We start from the raw sequence: 22,145 nt of genomic DNA on the forward strand, positions 1-22,145 counted from the left end.
AAACGTTTCAACATTCCTCAGAATGTAAAGACAGATAAGCGGTATGAAAACCTTCCAGCTGTGTTTTCCTCTGCCGTTGTTGCTGCAGCGGTCTGTGTGACGGCGGGAGCAGAGGGCTCTGTGAGCGGGCGGCTGGACGGCCTCACACGCTCCTGTTGGCGCAGGCTTCCCCCGCAGCCACTCGCGGAGCTCCTCAACTCCAAAAATATTCAAGCACATTTTTGTTCCGCCATCACTTCTCGTAAAATATAAATAAAAAACGTAAATATTGTCAATATTGGAAATCTACACAGCTGATTTCTCACCTCAAAACTTCTCAGAAGTGGATTTAGTGATGAAATTCCATAAGAAAACTGTAAAATATAAAACTTTCTGTTGCTGGTCTCTGTCTGGTGCAGCAATGATGATGCAGTGAAAAGTGAATATTCTCTCTGACCAATCAGCAGTCTGTCTGTTTTCACATTACATTTTAGTTTCCCTCAGCTCGCTTGGAACCTCAATGGAGGTGATACGAAAAAAACATTTCTACAATGGAAAACCAAACAAAGGCGAGTCGAGCCGAAGGGCCTCCGCTCAGACTAGCTTGGTTTGAGGGCGTGCCTGACCCCGCTAGCCGCTTGGCAAGCTTTATGACGCGTTTCCATTGTGACGTCACAAGTAAAGGAAGTGAAGGGCTGGACTACAAACGAGCTGTTTTCAAGCGGTTCAGAGCAGAGCTTTCTGTGGGAGATGGGAACTCCCTTTGGGCTGGACACTTTGCAAACCTGTTACATGCACAAAAAATGTATATAAGTCAGTAAAGGAGAGGGGAAAAGCATAATACCACCTGTTTAAAACTTTATGCACATTCAGAATCACTCCCACATATCTGTGTTCTCTGACATGTCAAGAAAAACATCATTATTTTATGAGAATTCATTGTATTCATATGGACTTGCCCTGTACTTTGCTGTGCTTTACCTTATTGCTCTCCTGGTATGGTAGGATCCCCTTCAGAGTGTCTGACCTAAACCATTTGGGACTGTATGTTAGGATGACTGACAAAGAGAAAGCCGAAACTAACTGAAAACACTTGTGATCAGACAGAGGAAAGTTGGGTATTTGGCACCACTACAAAACCAGAGAGTGTACAGGGACTGGAAATCATCAATGGACTGCCTCAGAAGTGCGTACATGTAAATGTATGGGTGGTATCCATTCATCTGTCTGTGTGTAGCCTTGGTTACAAAACATGCTCAACAGGTGAGAAGAGAGGGAGTCACACACACACAAAGGTGAAGCAGGGAAGAAGAATTGGATGACACAGAGGGAGGGACCGAATTACCATAGAAACTGGTCAGACTGTTCAGAGAAGAAGCAGAAAAAGGTGAAGCTGAAGTGTTCCAACTGTCAAGGTCACTGATCACCCAAACTGCTACTACGCTGATCACTAGCTGATCTTTTCTGATCTTTTTAAATGACCAGGAAAAGGTGTATTTAAAGCTGTTGACATATAGCTGCTCTGCAGTCAAAGCCTTTTGGATGTTTTCTTATTTCCTTGTGATTATTCTGATGGGCGACAGGTAGACCATGAGCCATATGGAGTAAAAGTAATCGCTGGCACAGGTAAGCTCTTTGTCTAACAGCAGATTGCAGTGATGCGGGTATTTGTGAATGCAGTTCTCCTTACACAAACAAACTCCTAATGCATCTTTTGAGACTTCACAGTAAAGATCAGTTTTTAACATCAATTCGAGAATTTATTTTAACTTACATTGAGTTCATAAAAAATGGCTAAAACATGTAATGAGATTGTGTACGAATTCAGAGGCAGATGATACATCAGGCTGGAGTTTGTGTATCCTGTGTTTTCTCAGAAGCCATTAGCGGCTCCTGGAAAACATCCTCTTTTGATCTGGCCTCCATCTAGTCCAGAAAAGCAAAGTGTGTACGACTAGTGATAGGATCTTTAACAAAACAGTAATTGTGACATTGATCTTGTAAAAACAGGGTGTCTGTATGTTCTTGCAGAGTTTTCATGTTTAACAAATTGCAGGGCCTAAAAGTCATAGAAATGTGTTAAACTTAATTTTAACAATAAGGTTCTATCTAATTTTATATATTTTTATTTTGGTCACAACTTTGCATTTGTTCAGCAGCAGAAAAGTTTGAATCTAATACACTTTCTCAAAGGGCCTTTTGACTTGATAAACTAACCAACCTATTATACTGATGGCAAAGCAAAAATATAAGGAAATTACTTAATTGTATGGGACTACTAACAATGATTAAGTAACTTGGTTAAAATGGCTTTGTACAGTAGCATGTTTTACTTTTATATGCAAAACATTTCCCAGCTAGATTTCTCCTGAAGAAAGCTTATACATATAAATATAGATGTACCCAGGTGTATAATCTACATGTCAGCATGTGCATGACAAAGACTTCACAATAAAATCACAGAAAATATCACTGTGACAGCAGAGCGGCAATGTGAAAGATTGTTACACATAGCGATGCATATTTCAAAATAATTGAAGAAGTTTAAAGTAGTCTCTATCAGTCTAAGAATAAGTAGGTTTTTACAGCTGAACATTTGACATTTGTCATATTCATGGTGTAATCGAAAAACTGTGCTCCCACTACAGATCCTGTCCACTGCCCTGTCCTAACAGATGTTCCAAATTTTCATAATGTATAAAAAATGTATGGAAGCCTGAGATGGAAGATAACATTTGTCTAAAACACTGCAGCATTGGTTGCTAAATCATTAGCTCTCAAGCATACATTATTTGGTAATAGTTTGTTAATTGTTAATTTGTTATTAATAAATGGGCTAAAACTTGCAATACATTCATTGGCTACAATTCCCTTTTTCTACAATATAAAAAAGTATTAGCAAACTCTTGAAAGTTGCTTGAGTTGCATAATCCATCACAGTGAACATCAAGTCATTGCACACTGATTTGTTAAAGTAACATCGTGAAGAGGTAATGCAGTGCAGACTTTTCAATTTAATCTCCATTTGGACTTGATAATGTAGCACTGACAAAATAAATGATGCAGACTTGATGTTCATCGTCTGCTCATTGATTTTCATCCTCAAAATCTAAACACGTATATAATGCATACAAAAATGGTCAGCACTTGGTAGTTGCAAAAACACCAGTAGTTTAAAAGGGTTGTTTCACTACCAGATGCAATGATTGTCTCAAAGGTTTGCTATATTAATAAGAAGTTATTTCATTAACCATTAACAGTTTAATCAGTTACACACCAGAAAGCTGGTCTAAAATGTCATACTTTGTTCTTGTTGTTCTTAACTCTGAGACAGAATCATTAAACTTCAGCATATATATGAGATTGGCGCAGGTTGTGAGATCATGTTTAAGTTAAAAGAAGTTGACCTTTTACATCTTATTTGTGTTGTACTGTTAATGTGTCATGTTACTGGTTGACACGTTAACCTTATTTATTTGAACTCTATCTATTGATCACTTATACAAACACAAACAGTTAAGTGGGGGACCTAATAAGCAGAGGTACCGCTGATGGTGAAGCTTTCAACTGAGAGCTGAAACATCGCCTGATCGAATCCTGTTTAGTTAAAAAGTGTTGACTTTAATGATGCTGTAGCCAATCTATATGTCACATAATATATTACATTTAAGGACTGTGAAGACAGGACTGCCAAGATATAATAGTCAGTAGAGTGGGAACAAGACCAATGTACAGAGTGATGCATGGAGACACCTAGGGGAAGTGTGGTTACTTATTGCTAAGTTAATGGGGTGAGAAGAAGAACTGAATCAGCAGCATACCCTTGTACACAGGAAGGCAAACAAGCACTAAGAATCAGCAGCATACAACAGGAGGTCAAACAGATTGTGCAAAGGCCCTAGTCAACAGTTAAAGAGGAGGGGAGGGTGGGGTGGTGGGAAGCACTACCTATTTCCATTCCTCCCCCTCAGTGTGAGACAACAAATGTAAAAAAGAGGACAGAGGCTATACTGTGATTGGTTCTTTGAACTAAATATGAACTAAACATGAACTAAACATGCTCAAAATGTTGGCATACTAATGATAATAAGGTAATATTTACATTATATATTTTCACTATCTTAGTTTAGCACGTTAGCATTGCAAACAAGTGGGAAACTCTGGGTCTGAAAAATGTGCCTTAAACTGGCATTCTTTCTAATGGCCAGCAGGAGGCGACTCCACAGGTTGCAAGAAGGAGTCAGATTGCAATGCAGTCAGAGAGAAAATGAGACTACTTCTCACCTGATTTATTAGCTCAGTAAACACATTCCTAATGAGTTTATGGTCTCTGTCAATAGCTTTTCGTCTTCAACACAGCATAATGTTCATTTAGTAAATTATGATCCCATTTAGAGGAAAATAGACGATAAAGCAGGCGATGCTTTATGCCACAGCAACCTGTAAGGTGTAGCAATGCATATCCCTACCCAGCTCCACCCTCTTACCAAATATGGTCACTTAGTGAGCTACATAGAACTGCACACAAAATGCAGCTAAGGCCCCATCCACACTACTCCGTTTTATTTGACAAACGGCGAATTAAAACGAATCTCCGTCCACACCAGCGTTTCAGCTGCGTTTTGGAGTTGATCTCCGTCTACATTAAAACGACACAGTAGGGCCCGTTCAGGTACACTGGGCATGCGCGTGCCGGTGTAAACATGAAGCAAATGGTCTATTCTGTAGTTACATAAGATTTGGCGAAAGAATAAATAAATACAGAGAAAGCATCAGACCAGTTTTTTTTTTTTTTGCATGCATGCATGCATCAATAACGAGCTGGGACTGTTGCTGAATGTAACACGGGAGTATGGCGGCGAAAAACAGACTGGGAGTTGTCACAAAGGAAACAGCGACATGCACAGTACGAGTGTAGGCAGATAAGTGTTATTTGCACAGTACATAATATTATAATAACAATACAATGTAGCATGGTGTTTCTGCTTTGCAAGACCCAATCAAATAGCCTAGCGTGAGCAGCTGCGTCATCGTTTCTAAAGTCATCCGTTCTTCACTAAAACGCCCTCCAGAGTTTTGAAACGCAAAACGGGGTCGGCAGCGTTTTAAGTCTTCGTTTTTGTTGTTTTAGTCTGGACGGGAGGTGCAAACGTAGCAAAAGGTCTCCGTTTTAAATCGAAAACGTAGTAGTGTGGATGGGGCCTAAGGCTGATGGTCATGAACCAAAGTATTGCACAATTAAAATTTTGACCTGATCAATCATTAATAAATGAAGTGCTACACGTCACATACTCCTGTAATACATTATTTTACTGTACTGTAATCATGCATTTTGTTAAATCTTAGGAGGGTTGGCTCATCTGGACATACCAAAGTAAAAATCTCAAACACTATCACATCTAGTGCATCAAGTATGACCACTAACAGATAACAGGAAAATGTAAGCTCACTGTTTCTGTACCACATTATAAACCGCATAATACATGAAGTTTACAAAGGCATAGTCAGGTGAGGATCAAGGCTCCTCTCCACATGGTCTTGTTATCATAACGCTGTTTGTTAGCAGTAAAGTATTTTCCACCAGGGAAGTAAAATGTGAAGTTTAGCTGGCTGATCTGAGCTTTCATGCAGTACAGTTTTATTTTCAATAATAATCAGCTGATTGTCTCATGAATGTAACCGGCACATTTCTGTCCACATAGCAAAGCCAAAGCGCTGGACTAACTTTACATGACATTACAACCCAAATACACATTTTTTCAACCGGGCAGTAAAATGTGAAGTTTAGCGAAAACCGTTCTGTTTATTATCAGGATGCAGCCTCTGCTGCTCTGTGTTGCCTCACACACGAACAGTGGCAAGCACAGAGATAGGTCATGGACACGTTGAAGTGAAGGTAACTCCAAGCCACTGCCGTAAGTGCAACAAAACCTCAAGAGTAAAAGACAACTTTGTCGATACATCCATTAAATGAGCATAACATGTAGACAGGGTTAATTGATCCACTCTGACTACGTCTCTTATCCTCTATGTTATTGAAAGCACTAACACTAGCTTGGCAAAGCTAGATGTACAATGAGCTAAATGAAAGCTGTCTGTAGTCTAACTGTTAAGCTTAGATAGCAATGTAGGTTCAATCTGCACATTGTTACCTGCAGTAAATCACACAGAGACATATGGAAGGAGGGCAGGAGCTCGCTGCCTAAACTGCGTCTGTGTGGCTCTATCTGTGCACAGCAAAATATGCCCACAGCGCAACAGTGCAGCAGCGCTTGTTAGCATGTTTGATTATATTCGGCCAAATTAATTCCCAGATATGCTTCCAATAATGAGATATTCCCCATCGGCCAATACTTATCGGATTGATATTATTGTGTATCCCGATCAGATACAGCCTGAACAGTGGAGCTGGGGTGGCGGTGGGTTATGAGCTTTTGCAGAGGAAGCAGAAAGGACGGGCAGGTAGGCTACGGCAGCTTAAATAGGCGCCATTTCTGGAATTTGCCAATGAATGCTAAGAGAGGAATCAGCTGAGCTGTCAGCTGATGTGTTGCTGAAGATGGCTGCTATTGCTGAAATGCTGGAATTATTTTCTCTTCTTCTTTGTACGCATTCAACGTAGTGATGAGCGTCACACTGCCGGAATTCTACAAGAAGAAGAAGAAAAACGTGCCTGCCAAAATGCCTGCTGTAGCGTGGTTTGCCCATTTTCAGCTACTGTAGAATAGAGCCCTGCACGGGCCTCAAATCTAGGCCCGAGCCCGGCCCTGGTCCGAGGCGCTCAGGCCCTAGCCCGACCCGTGTCCGACAGTTCATCAAAGTTACTAGCCCGAGTCCGAGCCCAAGCCTGTTTTTTTTATTTTTATTTTTTTCATTACACAGCGACAGCCTGCCCTATTGGCAGCCATTAAAATATGTCAGTTTTGTTAGTTATGTTTCATTTCTTTATTAAGTCAATTTAGACAAATGTTTGAAGCATTTTTTTTTAATGACGACCAAACAGCCGAGCCGACAGCGAGTAAAACATGTTTGATCAATTTAGCCTCTCAAATCAATGCTAATACTTAGCTACAAAACACTTCAAGTCTGTTCACACAGACAGTTAGTTTAATAAATGTTTATTTATTAAACCACAGTGAGTAAAACAACATTTTTGAAATACTACAGTGAGGCAGGCAGGCTGCTCTCAACAGCGCTCCCAAACGAAATGAGCAATAGCCTACAATCTAAATAAATTAAATAAAATAAATTAAAAACAAACTTGCAGGTTATCTTACCTTATAATGCACCAAAGAACATGGCCATTCTTTTTTCCAGTAGTTTCCAACAGTTAAACGAAAAATAAAGTTCAATCAAACGAAAAGTTAGAACAGTCTCTTACAGGGCATCGTGGAGAAAAAGAACAGCATCCACAGTGGAAGGTTTTAAGCCCGTCCTTCTCTCTTCTATCACTCTTCCCGCTGGGCTTAAGACACGTTCGCTGCTGCTACTGCTGCTGACGGGGACACTAAACAGACAGAGCGAGCCAGTCTTGACAGTTGCGGTAGCAGGGTCTCGTGCTGTTTCCACCAGAGCAGCACATCTCACCGAGAAACCTTCTGTGTGCATGCGTGCGTGAGACTGTCATGTCAGTCATATGTCAGTGTAACTATAAGAGAGGTTAAAAACAGGTTATGAAATGTCTTTCTATATTTGTTTTCTATCGTCGACGTCAACTTCTCATATTTTCTTTTAATTAATGTCTAAAAATCTAAAAAGGATAACCCTAAAAAGGCCCGAGGCCCGCATGTGAACTATGACGTGAAAAGTGGCCCGAAGCCCGGCCCCAGGGGCGTAAATAAGTTGGGCTGAAATGCAGGGCTCTACTGTAGAAACATGGCGACACAACATGGCGTCCACCGTGTAAGGGGGACCCGCGGTTATGTAGATAGAAATGGCTCATTCTAAGGTAATAAAAACACAACAGTTCATTGATTAAGGTATTTATACACCACTGAAAACATAGTTAGGGATATTATATTGCATTTCTGTCAATAAATCCTCAGAAATATTACACACTGGACGTTTAAGTGGAATAGTTAAGGGACCATCAAAGTCATTAGAATTCATTCATCCCATTCCCATGTTTCTCATAGCTTAACAGTGATCTTTAAATAAAAATTTTAAAACAACTTGATCAAAATTAGGAGTCTTTTTTAGCAGTATCTGTAATAAAAAGAGAAAGTGTTCTGAGCAGAGTGTGAGTGTGACTCGACTGAAATTAGTGCTGTGGAAATACATTATACTGAGGTGATAGACAATGGGTGAACATGGAGGAAGTTTGGTTTAACAGAAAATTGTAACAAGCAGATCACTGAGACCTCTTACTGAAAGTATTTCAGCAAGAAATGTGAAATGAAGGTCTCTGATATAAGCCTGTTTAATAAATGAATGGTTATCTCTTGGCCACTATTTGAGAATTTAGAGTTAGTGTATGGTGTTTGCTAATTATACAGTTGGTTTCTTACCTTGTTCACAAATGCCATCTCTTTATCATTACTGGTACTTTTGCAGAATCTGAAAGAGAGAATTAGAACAAATTACAGTATTAAAAATATTAGCAGGTTCCTCAGAGGAATGGGTGTTAACTTACTTTGTTTTCAGTGAATCTGAGTAGAAATTTGCATAATATCAGAAACCAGCCTCTCCAAGTTGGTATGCAGAACTTTTCAAGCAAACAGGTGATTATTAAATTCCACTCTACAACAAACAGGCAACCTATGTAAAGATGATAAACTCAAACACAAAATATTTTTTGAGTTTTGAACAAGCTTTGTGTAACCTGGAAAAGGCCTGGTTGGTTTGAGGTAGCATTGATGGCATGAGAGTGTATCATCAGCATAAAAATGGACACTGGAGTTCTCAGTTGAAAAATTAATGTTATTTATCTATAGAGTAATTAGTAGGGGATTAACTAATGATGATCGTTTATCAACCATATAGACTTCATTTGAAACAACTGGCAAAAATGAACTCTACTGCAGTTATTTGATTTGAACCAGCAATAAGCAGAATCATCAAAACCAATAGAAAGCAGTCACTGATTACTTTTGCAAAGATCCAGTAAAATACTTGGCTGAGATATAGTGTATCAGATGAAGTGAGATCCTAAATGACTATAGATGGATGACTAATTTATCTCTTTATCTGTAGGTGAACACCCACTCGTGGATTTGACCATCTGAAATCACCTGAAAATCGACTTTACAGGATCATACAAAATTACCATAAAATGGTACAGAGTATAAGGACGACAGAGAAGAAGCTTGACAGAATCCCTAATATACAAGCTACAGCCTTGTTAAACGTCTCCCTCACATGAAAATCACTAAGTGCCTCACAATGTCATCCAGAGGTGGAGTTCCTCACAACATCAGTGTCTCTGTACTCCATGACTTCTTCGGCTCCTTCTCATCTTTTCCCTCCACCATCCCTCCATCTCCGTCCTGCAGCATAGATGAGTCCTACAAGTACATCTTCCTCCCCATCTGTTACTCTTTCACGTTCATCTTTAGCATTTCCCTTAACTCTGTCATCCTCTACCGTTCCTTCAGCCGGACCAAGCGCTGGAATGCTTCACTGATCTACATGGTCAACCTGGCCTCTACAGACTTCATGTACGGCCTGTCACTGCCATTCCTTGTGGCTAGTTACATCATGCGTGACCGCTGGGTTTTTGGGGACTTCATGTGCCGCCTGGTCCGTTTTCTGTTCTACTTTAACCTCTACTGCTCCATCTTCTTCCTCACTTGCATCTCTGTCCACAGGTACCTTGGTATCTGCCACCCAATGAAAGTCATCACACTGGAGACCAAGAAGGCTGTCAAGTGCACTTGTGTTCTGGTTTGGATTGTAGTGTTTGCTTTGACCTGCCCTATCTTCAGGTTTGCGCAGACTGGTCATGTGACAAGATTTGCAGTTCTTGGCAGCAATGCAAGCAGTATTGACACCCCCAAGGTGTCATTGATAAAGGGTAATGCTAGCTATGATAACTTGGGAGGGGTCATTGAAGAGTTCCAGAACTGTTGGGACGATGCCATAGATAAAGAGTTTCCTGATTACATACCCTATGGCGTAATACTCCATTTGCTTGGCTTTTTTGTGCCTTTTTCAATAATTGCTTGGTGTTACTCTCACGTTGTTCTGACCATATTTAGGACTCTGCATTCTCAGCCCTCGTCCCATAAAGGTCCGAAAGAGGGAGGACATGAGGGAATGGATCGAAGAGAGAGAAGTAGACCTGCAATAGTTGGAAGAGGGAGAAGAGGAAGCAATGGACCGTCGAGGGTACTGGGAAGAGATGAAGGAATTTCAGTTTTCCTTGGCGCCCGCTCTCCTTATGCTAATCGCAGACGTAAATCTATTAAGACCATCATTACCATTACCCTTCTCTTTGCTCTGTGTTTCTTCCCCTTTCATGTAACTAGAACCATCTTCCTCCTGCTGAAAGTGGCCAAGGGAGTTCCTTGTCACACCATGACCATGGTCTCCATGTGCTATAAGATCACAAGGCCACTGGCATCATTCAACGCATGGCTTAATGCCCTCCTTTACTTCCTGACTAAAGACAAGGGGGGAGGTCACTGCTGCCAGGCAGTAAACACCACCAACCAACAACATGGTGGATATCTGCTGCCACTGAGGATGAAGGGAAAAGGAGAGGACGCAGAGGAGGGAGGGATGGAAAACGGAATTGACAATAAGGAAAATAAAGCATTTAATAGTCAATCATACATGAACAGAGCAAAAGTCAGATATATAGTTGAATGAATGTTTTCATGAGGAATGAAATAAAGAATTTTAGATGTGCTGTAGGTTGTCTTTTACTGGAAAACAAAATATTATATAATTTAAGCACTGTACCAAAACCAATGATTAAAGACTGCAAGAATTCTAATTCTAATATACCTTTTATCTCTAATTGTATGTGTCTAATTGCTTCGCTGCTAAAAGTCATACTTTGAAAGTTGCACTAGTGAGTAGATACAACATGAATGCAAATGTGATAAATGATGATAATCTGTTGTTTTGTTTGACAGGGTGTTTATGGAGCCTCTAGGGGCTGTAAACACATGATAACTATCGAGCGTTTTTTCCACTTATGCTGAGGAAGTCTCCTGTTAGCAGTGTAACTCACTCTACTATTCTTTTGGGTTTTTTTGTGACATTCCGTATGTTAGTGTTTTATGAAAATGCCTTTGACAGTGTGTTGGTGCGGTTACGTTTAGTTTGAAAACTTAGTTTGGAGAACTTCTAACATAGCAAAATAAAATGCGATAAAATCTGAGGAAATGCTCTCTCTCTCTCTCTCTCTCTCTCTCTCTCTCTATATATATATATCTATATATATATATCTATATATATATAGATATATATATATATAATCAATCTGGCTTATATCAATCTGGCCCTTAAAAATTAAAATTTCATAGTTGTAGTATAGTAACACATGCCAATGCCATGTCTTCAAATTTTTAACTGCCCTTACCTTTTAAGAAGTCTTCCTATCTGTATTAGCATAGCTTCTTCCTAGGTGGTATTATGCTTATTTTCAGGTTCAAAATTCTATTTAGGGGTTGTATCAGAACAGGTTTACATAGTTTAATTATCAAAAAACAACATGTTTTTTTCATGCACATTGCTGCAGCTCCTCTTTTCACCCTGTGTTGAAGGCTTCGTTTTAGCTATGGAGTGATACATCTTATCTCTAAATGATCTTTGTTGGGAGTTGCACAGTTCCTAGTTAAGGACTACTAGCCAATCAGAAGCAGAGAAGGCTGGGTCAGTGAGAAGCAAACACGGCTTCGGTTCAGCTGTATATGTTGCCGACCAGCTTGGCAACATGTACAGGCAACTGGAGCAAGAGTTTCAGAGTGGTGAGATATTAATCTGTAACAGAAGTATCTTTCATCCATAAAGTTTTAACTGAGCTCTGTCTCTACATCACAGTAACAACTTTATGTCCACTGACTGCCTGGAGGGTAGCTAGTGTTTGGAAGGGAGACGAGAGGTGTGATGCAGCTCACTGTTTTTCCACCGGTGTTTCTGAGGGTGTGTCGGACTAGCTGCTTGGCGAGCATTATATGAGGTGCATTTAGCTTTCATCACTGTGACGTGAAGGATGTGAAGGATGAAAGGGAAGCGGCTGGACTACAAACGAGCTGTTTTCATGCAGTTCAGAGCAGAGCTTTCTGTGGGAGATGGGAACTCCCTTTGGGCTGGACTTTGGGCTTTTTCACTTTGCAATCTTATTACATGCACAAAAAAGGTATATAACTCAAAAAAGGAGAGGGAAAAGCCAAAAAGCATAATACCACCACTTTAAAACCCACATGTTGTCTATGTAATGACCCACAGCATTTTATTTGTCTGGTTCAAGATGTGTGTAAGCCTCATCCTGAGCTTAGTCATTGTTAATGTTAATCTACATTGGTTTAATTGTTAAATAATTTTATCATTATCATTGCTACCAGTTGTTATTACTGTATCACTCTTATTGTATACAGTATGCTCCTTTTTCTCTTAATGATCTATTAATGCTGCTTACAGTGAGAGTAGTTTTGGTAATATTGTTTTTTGTAAACACAAAGCTTAGTGTGATCATTTACTTAAATAAATCTTGACTTGACTTAAACTGATATGTTTGACAAATGGACATTTTACCTGTTGGTGTAACTAGAGGAAAGGTCAGAGATCATTGTCATTAGGTTTCAACCGTCTGACTACCAGGAATTTCTGAACAAAGTGTAGAAACAGAAAACACATTTTGATTTTAGGAACTGTTCTCATCTCAAAATGGTCCTTCTCTCATCATTATTATCTTACTGGAACCAATTAGATCATGGGTAAAATTTGAATTAGTCACTGTGTTCTTTTTTGCTTGTTTCCAATCTTGTCACCATCCGGCAGTGGTATCAAAAAAGTCAGTTCTTGGGTTTCAGTATAATATTAGAAACAGTATGGTATAGACCTGCTCTATGTGAACAGTGACCTGAGATAATTTATTTCATGATTTGGTGCTAAGTAAATAAAACTGAATTGAATTAAACTTTGTACAAACTGTTATAGCAATATTATACTTATACTGGTCATGCAAATAAAGCAAATGAGTTAATGTCACACACTGTACATCCACATGGCTGGCATTCACAGCAAAGGAACATTCAAAAATAATTTCAGAAGATGTATGGTTAGCTCATTCCCTTAGCGCTCAAAGGATTGATAAAATTCTGAATAGATGATGGCAGCAGGGGAAATGTTAGAATACAAAACACAAAAATGTTGACAGAGGGGCCGTGATGTTTCTTAAGCTTTCAGCCACATCCTGGGACCTTCCACTGTACTACCAATGTACAGCATATACCATTGCTATATGTGTAAACATTGGGTTCCAAGTAAAGTAAACACAGAAAAAACTCACTTTAACAGTTTTTTCTGTGTTATGAGGGGCTAAATCTGCTCGGATATATACGTCTGATTGTCTATTATGTCTTTAATATCTAAACACTATAATGCAAAATGAGAATGTCCCCCTCGTATGACTTGTACTTATCATGAATATTGATTTTTTATCAATCTCCCATTTACCATAATTTATTATGTGTTTTTAGCGCCCTCTGCTGTGCACAGTTGGTGAAGGGAGAGTTGAGAGTATTTTGGCAGATGTGGGGAAACTATTTTACCACTGACTACATTAACTTATAACATAATCATGTTTAGTGGCCATATTTGATTACTAAAATAAAAATGGCATTGCAATAGTATGTCTTTATTGCTTATTATTTTGCAACATGTACATAAAAAATAAGACAAGGAGAGGTTAAATCTATTTGATTTCAACTTTAACTATTCACATGCACACACTCGCTATTACATAGGCCTATGCATAATGTTTGACTTGACCATAGGACAAATAAAGATGGGTAAGTCACAAAAGTACACACACAGACACACACACACAGACAGACAGACAGACAGACAGACAGAGCCCCTGCAGGGGGAGACACTGCTCTCCTCTCTCTTGGACCGGTTAGAAATTCAAAACACAACCGCCACGCACAATCTCCCGTCCTGCACCGCGGCCTAGAAAAGCCATCGATGGTAATTTTATTTTAACATCAAAAAATAAATAAAAATCACAGAAGCGATATTATTCAAAAGTAACGGCAAGGATCGATTGTGCTGGTCGACAGGCACATTTTGATACAGATGAAATATTGCTGCGTGCGTGTTTGAATTTCTATTTATTTTTTCTGTGTGTGACGGCTGCGTGGGGAGAAGAGGAGCAAAACGGTTGGCGCCACTTTCAAATCCTTCACTGACACAGAATGAGAGTCCGGCTTCAAATACATTTACACACCACCTCATTTCTTTTTTCATAATAACTGTAAGACAGGACTATGTTAAAACAATTTCTCTTTTGGACAGTTTTTCTGATGGGAAGGTAAGCAATCAGTCATTCAGTATTTTATTTCGTTTTTATTATACATGAAATAAGTAACAGTTATTTATTTTTGGATTATGGTTAAGTAATAACGTTATAACAGTTACTGGTTGGCTTGTTGTAACTTAGCTGGAGGGAAAGAAAGCGAACTGCTTCTGAGTGAGTTTGTTTTTACAGTTGTGTGACCTGCTTAGTAGGCTATAATGAATTGCTGTTTGAAACAATGGCCGTTTCGCATTACAAACCCAGCTTTACACCGTAGTGTTTCTCTGTTTTTTGTTCTTTTCTACTTTTAGGCAGGTCGGTAAAAAATCCAAGCCGTTTCTACGTATAGGCAGAGACGTTTTGCTAACGTTAACATTAGAAGAATTGTTTAATATTTCCCTACTAAACAGTTTTAAGAAATAACAGTAAGTTGAGGAAGCGGACACTCCCCCAGTCACAGCCCCCTCCCCAAAGACCCCAGCCCACTCCGGATAAAGTTACGCATCGAAATTGCACTTCAACCGTATTAAAATGAAGCAGGTAGTTCTTCTTGAGACTGAACTTTGAGACTAAAACAGTAAATACAGTCTAAATTCTGTGCAAAAAGAACTCCTCGGTTTACTAGGAACCCCGGTGACTCGGCAGTTTTCCGCAGGCTCGCCAGTCTGTCACCCTGCTGCCATGTTAGCAGCCTGCGACACAGCTCGGGAGATCCAATGTTATGTGCAGTTATTGAAATATCCTGCTGATAATTTCCCTAATAACCAACTTCATCCCCTTATAAATTAAACTAAAGTGTTACCGTAGATTCTCTGTAAGATTTGGCTCAACAGTTGGTGTTAATAACTAATAAAAGCCTTAAATAGATTAGTTTCAAAAATAGATCCGCACTTAGTCACTACAAACATGCCAGAATATACAGTGAGCCATATAAAGAGCTGGCGTGGTTTCATGTAGGTAAGGGAAATTTTCCTGCAAAACTTAAAATAGTAATTGCATAGTTTAACTTTTAAACTATCATTCATGTAGCCTACAACAGTTCTTAGGAACACAGGCACCCAGAATCTTCCCATATGGAAGAATTAGGAAAAATAGTTGCCTGTGGAGAAATGTGAATGCTTTAAGAAGTCCACATATTCCTCCATCTCCTCCCACTGCTCAGCAATCATTAAGTGAACACTGGTTGTTAACATCTAATATGCAGTCTCAGTAAAGATACAGTCCCAGCCCTACATTTGAGTTGACTAACTTAGTGTAGATAATCATAAAACATCTACTGTCTGTCTGTCCGTCCTCTCCCTGTCTGTGAGTTTAAGATTTTGGGTTTATTGTCTGAACCTTTTTTTTTTGTGAATTATGTTATGAGATGTAAAGTGTAAATTAAGCAGTCAGCTGTACCTCAGTGTGTTTTATTGTGGGGCACTGAGTTTCTGAGAATGTGAATGTATTCTGAGATATAGATGTAGCAAGACTACAGCTGAATATGACTAAAACAGGTGTTTACATTAATGTAAAGTGAAATGTCTTTTCAATGGCTGCACCTATTGCTTAACTTTATTCTCAGATATTGATCACAATTATTTAATAAAAAGTCAAAAAGTATTACAGATGCCTGTCACAGTAGAGATGTCTTCAAATAGCTTACCTAAGCAATCTCAAATCCCCAAACACTGTCACCATTTCCTGTCAACTGATTAACTCTTTATTTATTTCAGTGCTATATCGTAATTCTTCAAAATCAATAAACAACAAAAGGACCGATTAAGATGACTGCCCCCATTTCATTTACACTGAATATGAGCCTACAGAGTGTTGGGAGTGAATTTTAACCATCCACAGTGGCAGAAGCTACCTGAAACACGCTGTCCATTCCCAGACATGGAATTGCCTTTTTATGTTACAGACAAATATATTTATCAACTTAAATGTGCCACATGTTAGAATGTTAACTGCATGTGTCTCCACAGCCATTTTAAGGAGAAAATCTACTAAGCAGGTTAGGGCTGAAACTACTGCCGTTTGTCATTATCAACTAATTTGACAATTATTAAAGAAGCAGCAGCAAATCGTCACAGTTCAGCCTGATGATATTTGACATGTTTTGCTTGATGGATTATTTAAACAAGTAATAGATTTGAAAAGGTTAACCAATTTTTTTTTATTCTTTAAGGACTAGAGCAGTTTAAACTTAAATGCTGCACAGAAAAAACGTGGGGATTGATTTGAAATGATTTGATACTTTTATTACCAACCTTTTTCAGTGACCTGTTTTTTATTACAACATTTTTTTCTTTTTTGCTTGACAAAACAAGCCCAACTTAGCAACTGTATCACTCTTAACACAAATACAACTACAAGAACGTTACCTAAATAAAACTACAATAATTTGACCAGTGGATTCAGTTCAAACTTTCATGTGACAGTTTGTGATTGGAAAAAAATTGTGGTCAAAATTAGGGTGGTGCTCAAAACGTTTTGAAATTCCATACAGACATTTTAAGAAACCATGTGGAGTACTAGCCAGTTTTAATGCCACACCTTACATTATTTCTAACCCTGGAATGGTGTTAGTCTGGAGTCTGGTGGTTATTATTGCACCCTGTGTAAGTGAGCTAATTTCTAGTGAAAAGAAGCTTCCCTTTGGTAACTAGTGTGAGTCTGACTACTGCTGAGGGATTCAGGCCATGTGTCTAGTTATTTAAGTCACAATTCAACCAGCATTTTAAAAAAATGTTTTTTATGTTTTCTTGATCTGTGTGTGTGTGTGCGTGCGCGCGCATATGCACATAACAGAAAGTGGGTAGGCAGGGCCTCGGCGTACTCCTGGTAAAGCAGTGTAGTTTGAGAGCAGCACTTTCAGCAGGCTGAGGGCCGGCCTCCCTCCCACTGACTCCCATTTCATGACCAAATGACATGAGAAAATTCAGGAGAGTCAAGCAAACGCTAAGCCCAGTCATCAGTTCGGTTACTAACATATTTCTGCATTAATGCCATCCACCTGTGCCTCTGTTCAGCTCAGCCCATCTGTGTCTCAAAGTATATTTGCACTCATTTCCCTAAAGTGTGTGGTTTATGGTTTTTATTTTGCAACTTTACTCTTGACAGCAGACATCTTAAACCGTGGGTATGAAAGCTCAGAGAGTTTCCTCTCAGAGCCACACTTTCTTCATTTTCTTTTCCTCCCTCTCCTCCCTCCCTGTCGCCTCAGCTTTTTCTTTGGGTCTGACAGCCGAGCAGCTTGGCAGCCGTACAGCTGAGCACTCGGCACAGCGTAGCAGCCCCCTTGCCTTCCACAAATTAATTTTTTACTCGTGAACAGTAGCTCTTTCAGACCCCTCCTTTCACACCTGTCTCACTCACACCCATGGGGGCGACCAGAATTTTTTTTCGGATTTTTCAGTGCCCCCAAAAATGTTGATTTGTATTGTAGAAAGTGATGGCCAGGGAAAAAGGCTGCAGCCCTGTAGGTTTTTATGCCTACTGAGCCTCCTCGCTGTCTCAGTGTGCGTAGCTGGGGCTCCAGCGAGGCAGCAGGCAGCACTGAGGAGGACTGGGACACACACACTCACATAGCTAGGAGGTGAAGATGTGAAGGGCCAGGAAGGAAGGATAGGAGGGGACACTCAGTTTTTGGGGGGCCAATTTTCGGGACTGGGACCAGAACCCCCCACCCCTACCACCCCAACCCACCACCCCCCGACACTCCCCCTCTTACTAGGAACAGAAGCAGGAGCAACCAGAAAGCCCTAACAGGCCTTTTTTCTGCTCTCCCTGTCACTTTTAGTAGACTGGGTATATTCCCATTGACATGTGTTTGTATGGAGCATGTGTGTGTTGTAGTGACGTGTTTCGGCCTGCTGTTTTCATTTTTGTTTGAATCTTTGTCATCCTGTAGCCTAAATACAGTGTGTGTGTGTGTGTGTGCGTGTGTGTGTGGTGTGTGTATGTGTATGTGTGTGTCTGTGTGTGTGGTTTTCTTTTATGAATGTCGCTTTTTTATTATTATTTTTGAGCACTAATTATGACTGTATACTAGTTTGTGACACTGGTCTTTTGGTGAGAGCATCCTCTCAGACTGGGAGGAGAGAAAGACTTGTGTTCAGATAACTTACAGTTGTTCATTAGTCAGCAGTTAGGGCTAGTTAGTCCTTCCATCCGTTGGCTTATGATCTCAGCAGCAGACGGTAAGTAAATCTTTTTTTACCTCTGGAGCGTTTAAAATGGCCTCTGTTGCTGTGAGTGAGAGCAGCAGGCCACAGATAGCAGCTTTTCTCTGCTTTGCGTTGCTGCTCTCTCTTTCTTCCTTTCCCTCCAGCACAATTTTAGTTGCGCTCTTTCTTCCCTCTTTCCCTCAACCCCTCCTCTGTCTCTCTCCCTCTGTTTCATGTTTTTTTTTGGATGAGATTTCTGTGGATGAGGCTGGGGGTTCGGGTCTGTTGCTGCTCTCCCTGCTGACATGCTGACCTCTTGTTTTAAATGCAGTCACTTTCCATCAGCAGAGCTCTTTCTGATGGACTGTGGTCGTATGGCTGACAGGCTTCATGTGGGATCCTCAGCAGGAGTTCCACTTCTTCACATTCATATTTGTCTTAAATGTTGACCTCACTTTAAAAATTCTTTAAAAAATTTTTTTTATACAATATTAAATTTATAGCAGAGCATTTGATGTATATGAGCATATTTACCACTTAAATCCAACTTTTCTGAAAGTAAAAGTGGGGTGTGGTGCTTACAGGCCATGGTTCCCTCCTCACTCCTGCCATCTAACTTTAGCTATGCAGTTTGAAAGTCCTGGTTTGCAGTTACACCATATACTCTGTACCCAATGGGCTAATTATTGTATCTCAGTGAGTAAACGATAGCCATCTAATTGATTTGTCAGTTGACAGAAAATTGATCAGAAACAATTATGATAATTTATTAATAATTTTTAACAGTAATCTGGTTCCACCTTCTCAGATGAGGAGTTGCTGCTTTTCCCTGTTTTATATCCCTGTAAGCTCAACATGTTTGGGTCGTGGACTGTTGGTTTGATTAAACAGACATTTGAAACGTTGCTTTGGAAAATTATAATGGGCATTTTTTATTATCTTCAGGCATTTTAAAGACCAAACAATTAATTGAATAATTGAGAAAGAAATTGGCAGATTATCAAGATCTACCAAGCAAAAATATCTTTGTCTACATTTATAGACGTGTACTTGGACTGTGGAAATTGTGATGAGAATTTTTCACTATTTTCTGACACTATAAACGATTATTTAAAAAAAGAGACATACACTTGTCAACCATTTAAATATGTAAATCAAACAAACATCTAAATTTGTTTTATCCTTTAAATTCTGGATTTTTCTATGCTTTTATGCTTTGCATTATTGGAATTAACTGACTTGATTTGTCAGGTGTTAATTCACTAAATTAGCAAAAAACACACTCAGTCCCCTGGGCCTTTATCCATTAACAATGATTGACTGATTTTCCGGAAAATGTACCAATACCACAATATATGTCAGTATTGCCAATATTGAAAATTAATTTAAAAATACAGATTTTTAATACAAAGACAATAGTTTGATTCCTCTTGTTTCCACCTGTATGTAGCAGAGCTGAACAGATTCCACTTTGATGACAATGTAAAGCTACTATTAACTCTGTGCTCTGACAGTGTTCCTGTTAGAACCTTGTTGGTGTTGCTTAGTGGAACAGCTTCATTCTGCTCACATAGCTCAGGTCTGGTTGCTTTAGCTGCTTCCCTTTGGTTATGTGGCATTAATATGGCTGTTGTGTGTGATGGGACCAGTTAGCTTCATGGCTAACAACAACACTCAGGTTACAGGCTTTTCTTGTGTTTGTTCAATATGATGATTTTATATTGATTCAGTGTGAGGTTTGCTGCTGCTTCGTGTCCCTGTTAATTGCACAGCTTTGATCAAAATAACAATTTAAAGACCTCATTTTGGTTCACACATTTTATAGCATAACTGATTACTCAGTTAATAACACAGGAATCACCTGATGGCTGTATAAAATAAGGATGAGTTACAGCTTTCTGTGATTGTATTCAGCATGTAACACAAGCAAGTGAGGATAATTCCTTCAGTCTGATGTGTTGGATCCTTCTTACTCTCTCATATGACAAATGATGACTGAGCTCCGTCTCACCTCCACCTGCTGCATAGGTTCAGGAATAAAGTCAAGTGAAAAAAACAATTAGATTGTATGGATGTAGAGGCTTAGAGCTGGACCCATAAACAAAAATGTTTAATACTACTGTATGTTGCATGAGTCTGGATCATTTCTACATCAGCAGCAACACATGACCTGCCATAGCCCCCCCAGAGAGAGATGTTAAGATGAGAAGCACTTTGTCACATGGTGACTGTATGAATAAAGTTGCTTGCTTAAGATGTATTTTTGTAGTGTGGAGATGTGACATTTCTGTAGCAAAGGTGGAGAAACTTTACAGCCTTGCAGTTGTTGCTGTTTATTTCTAGCATGGGGATTTCCACTGTGTTCTAAGCAGCTGGCAATTTAACCCAGGCAGGATATAGTGATACTTTAATTTAATGTTTAATGTAATAGTTTTCTGTGGTACTTCATTTGTTTCAGTATGAATGCCAGTATTTCAGTGTAATTAACAGTATATTCAGGAAAGCAAGTTTTTAATGTGTGAGCAGGTTATCTATACAAAACACTTCTGCACTGTGAGGGAAAACCAAATGGGAGAAAATATGGTCCTCCATATGTAGCCTATAACAAATGGAGATTTTACTCAAATTTTCTACAGTCATTCTTAAGCAGAGAAGCATTTTCTCATGTATGATTCTAGTCCTTCTTCTTTTTTCTTCCTCTTCCTCCATTTTGTCCTCTCCAACCATTTTGTTTGGGTCATATTCACTTTACAAATGAATGAACATTGAAAAAAGAATGTATGTCAATATTCCTTTACTCTTTCACAACAGACTGCTCCACTGTTAGCTGAAGTGAGCTGCTAAAAGAGAACTACCCTTTTAAAGCAATGTATTATGCATGTATGACACATTTACATTAAGAGAGCATGTTCTATGTAAATTTAACAGATTAGTAATTAATAAGTACCTAAATTAACATGGGAAAATTAGTTTAAATAAAGCATGAGATCCTGTTGTGTCTTTGGCTGTTAAACTGATGTGTTTCCCCAAGAGTGTGTGCAGTTTTAGGCAGTAAATCTGATCAGTGTGTCCAGGGTGCGCTCTAGCAGCACATCATGTTTTGCAGATATGTGCTGAATCACTCCAAATCATTATGTGCTGCCACCGTGAGCCCTGGGATTCCCAACAACACCCTGGACCAACTCCCAGTCAGACTTCATGTGTGGTGCACTTGTGACTGCAGGAACTCCTGTTACTACTGGCTTCTTAAAGGTCCAAGGTCATACATGTCCTCTGCATGTATGGATTTTCTGCTCTGTGTGTGCAGCTTCATCAGTTCAGTTGAAGCCTGTGTACGGAACAGCCAGACTTTCTATGACAACTTTGGTTAATTTTGGTTTACAGTTTTTATAATTTTGGTTTAGATTTTTAATGTATTCTACTCAGCAAAATCAATTGGCACAAATAATGATTCATTTTTTACAATACTGATGATTTAGTGGATGTGAGCCTGTCATATCACCACCTGTTCAGATACAAGAGGTTTTCTAATGAATGTCATTATCATA

The 22,145-nt window shown here is 39.3% G+C and overlaps 1 protein-coding gene across 1 annotated transcript; it reads left to right on the forward strand.

Moving 5' to 3' along the window:
- Window positions 1-1,327: 1,327 nt before the first annotated feature.
- Window positions 1,328-10,822, forward strand: si:dkey-6n21.13 (2-oxoglutarate receptor 1). Its single transcript, XM_046065060.1, has 3 exons — window positions 1,328-1,366; window positions 1,563-1,605; window positions 9,172-10,822. The coding sequence occupies exon 3, from the start codon at window positions 9,337-9,339 to the stop codon at window positions 10,786-10,788; it is 1,452 nt and encodes a 483-aa protein (XP_045921016.1). The 5' UTR covers window positions 1,328-1,366; window positions 1,563-1,605; window positions 9,172-9,336; the 3' UTR covers window positions 10,789-10,822.
- The last annotated feature ends 11,323 nt before the right edge of the window (window positions 10,823-22,145 follow it).

The sequence above is a fragment of the Micropterus dolomieu genome, linkage group LG12 (assembly GCF_021292245.1).
Source record: "Micropterus dolomieu isolate WLL.071019.BEF.003 ecotype Adirondacks linkage group LG12, ASM2129224v1, whole genome shotgun sequence".
Taxonomy (NCBI): Eukaryota; Metazoa; Chordata; class Actinopteri; order Centrarchiformes; family Centrarchidae; genus Micropterus; species Micropterus dolomieu.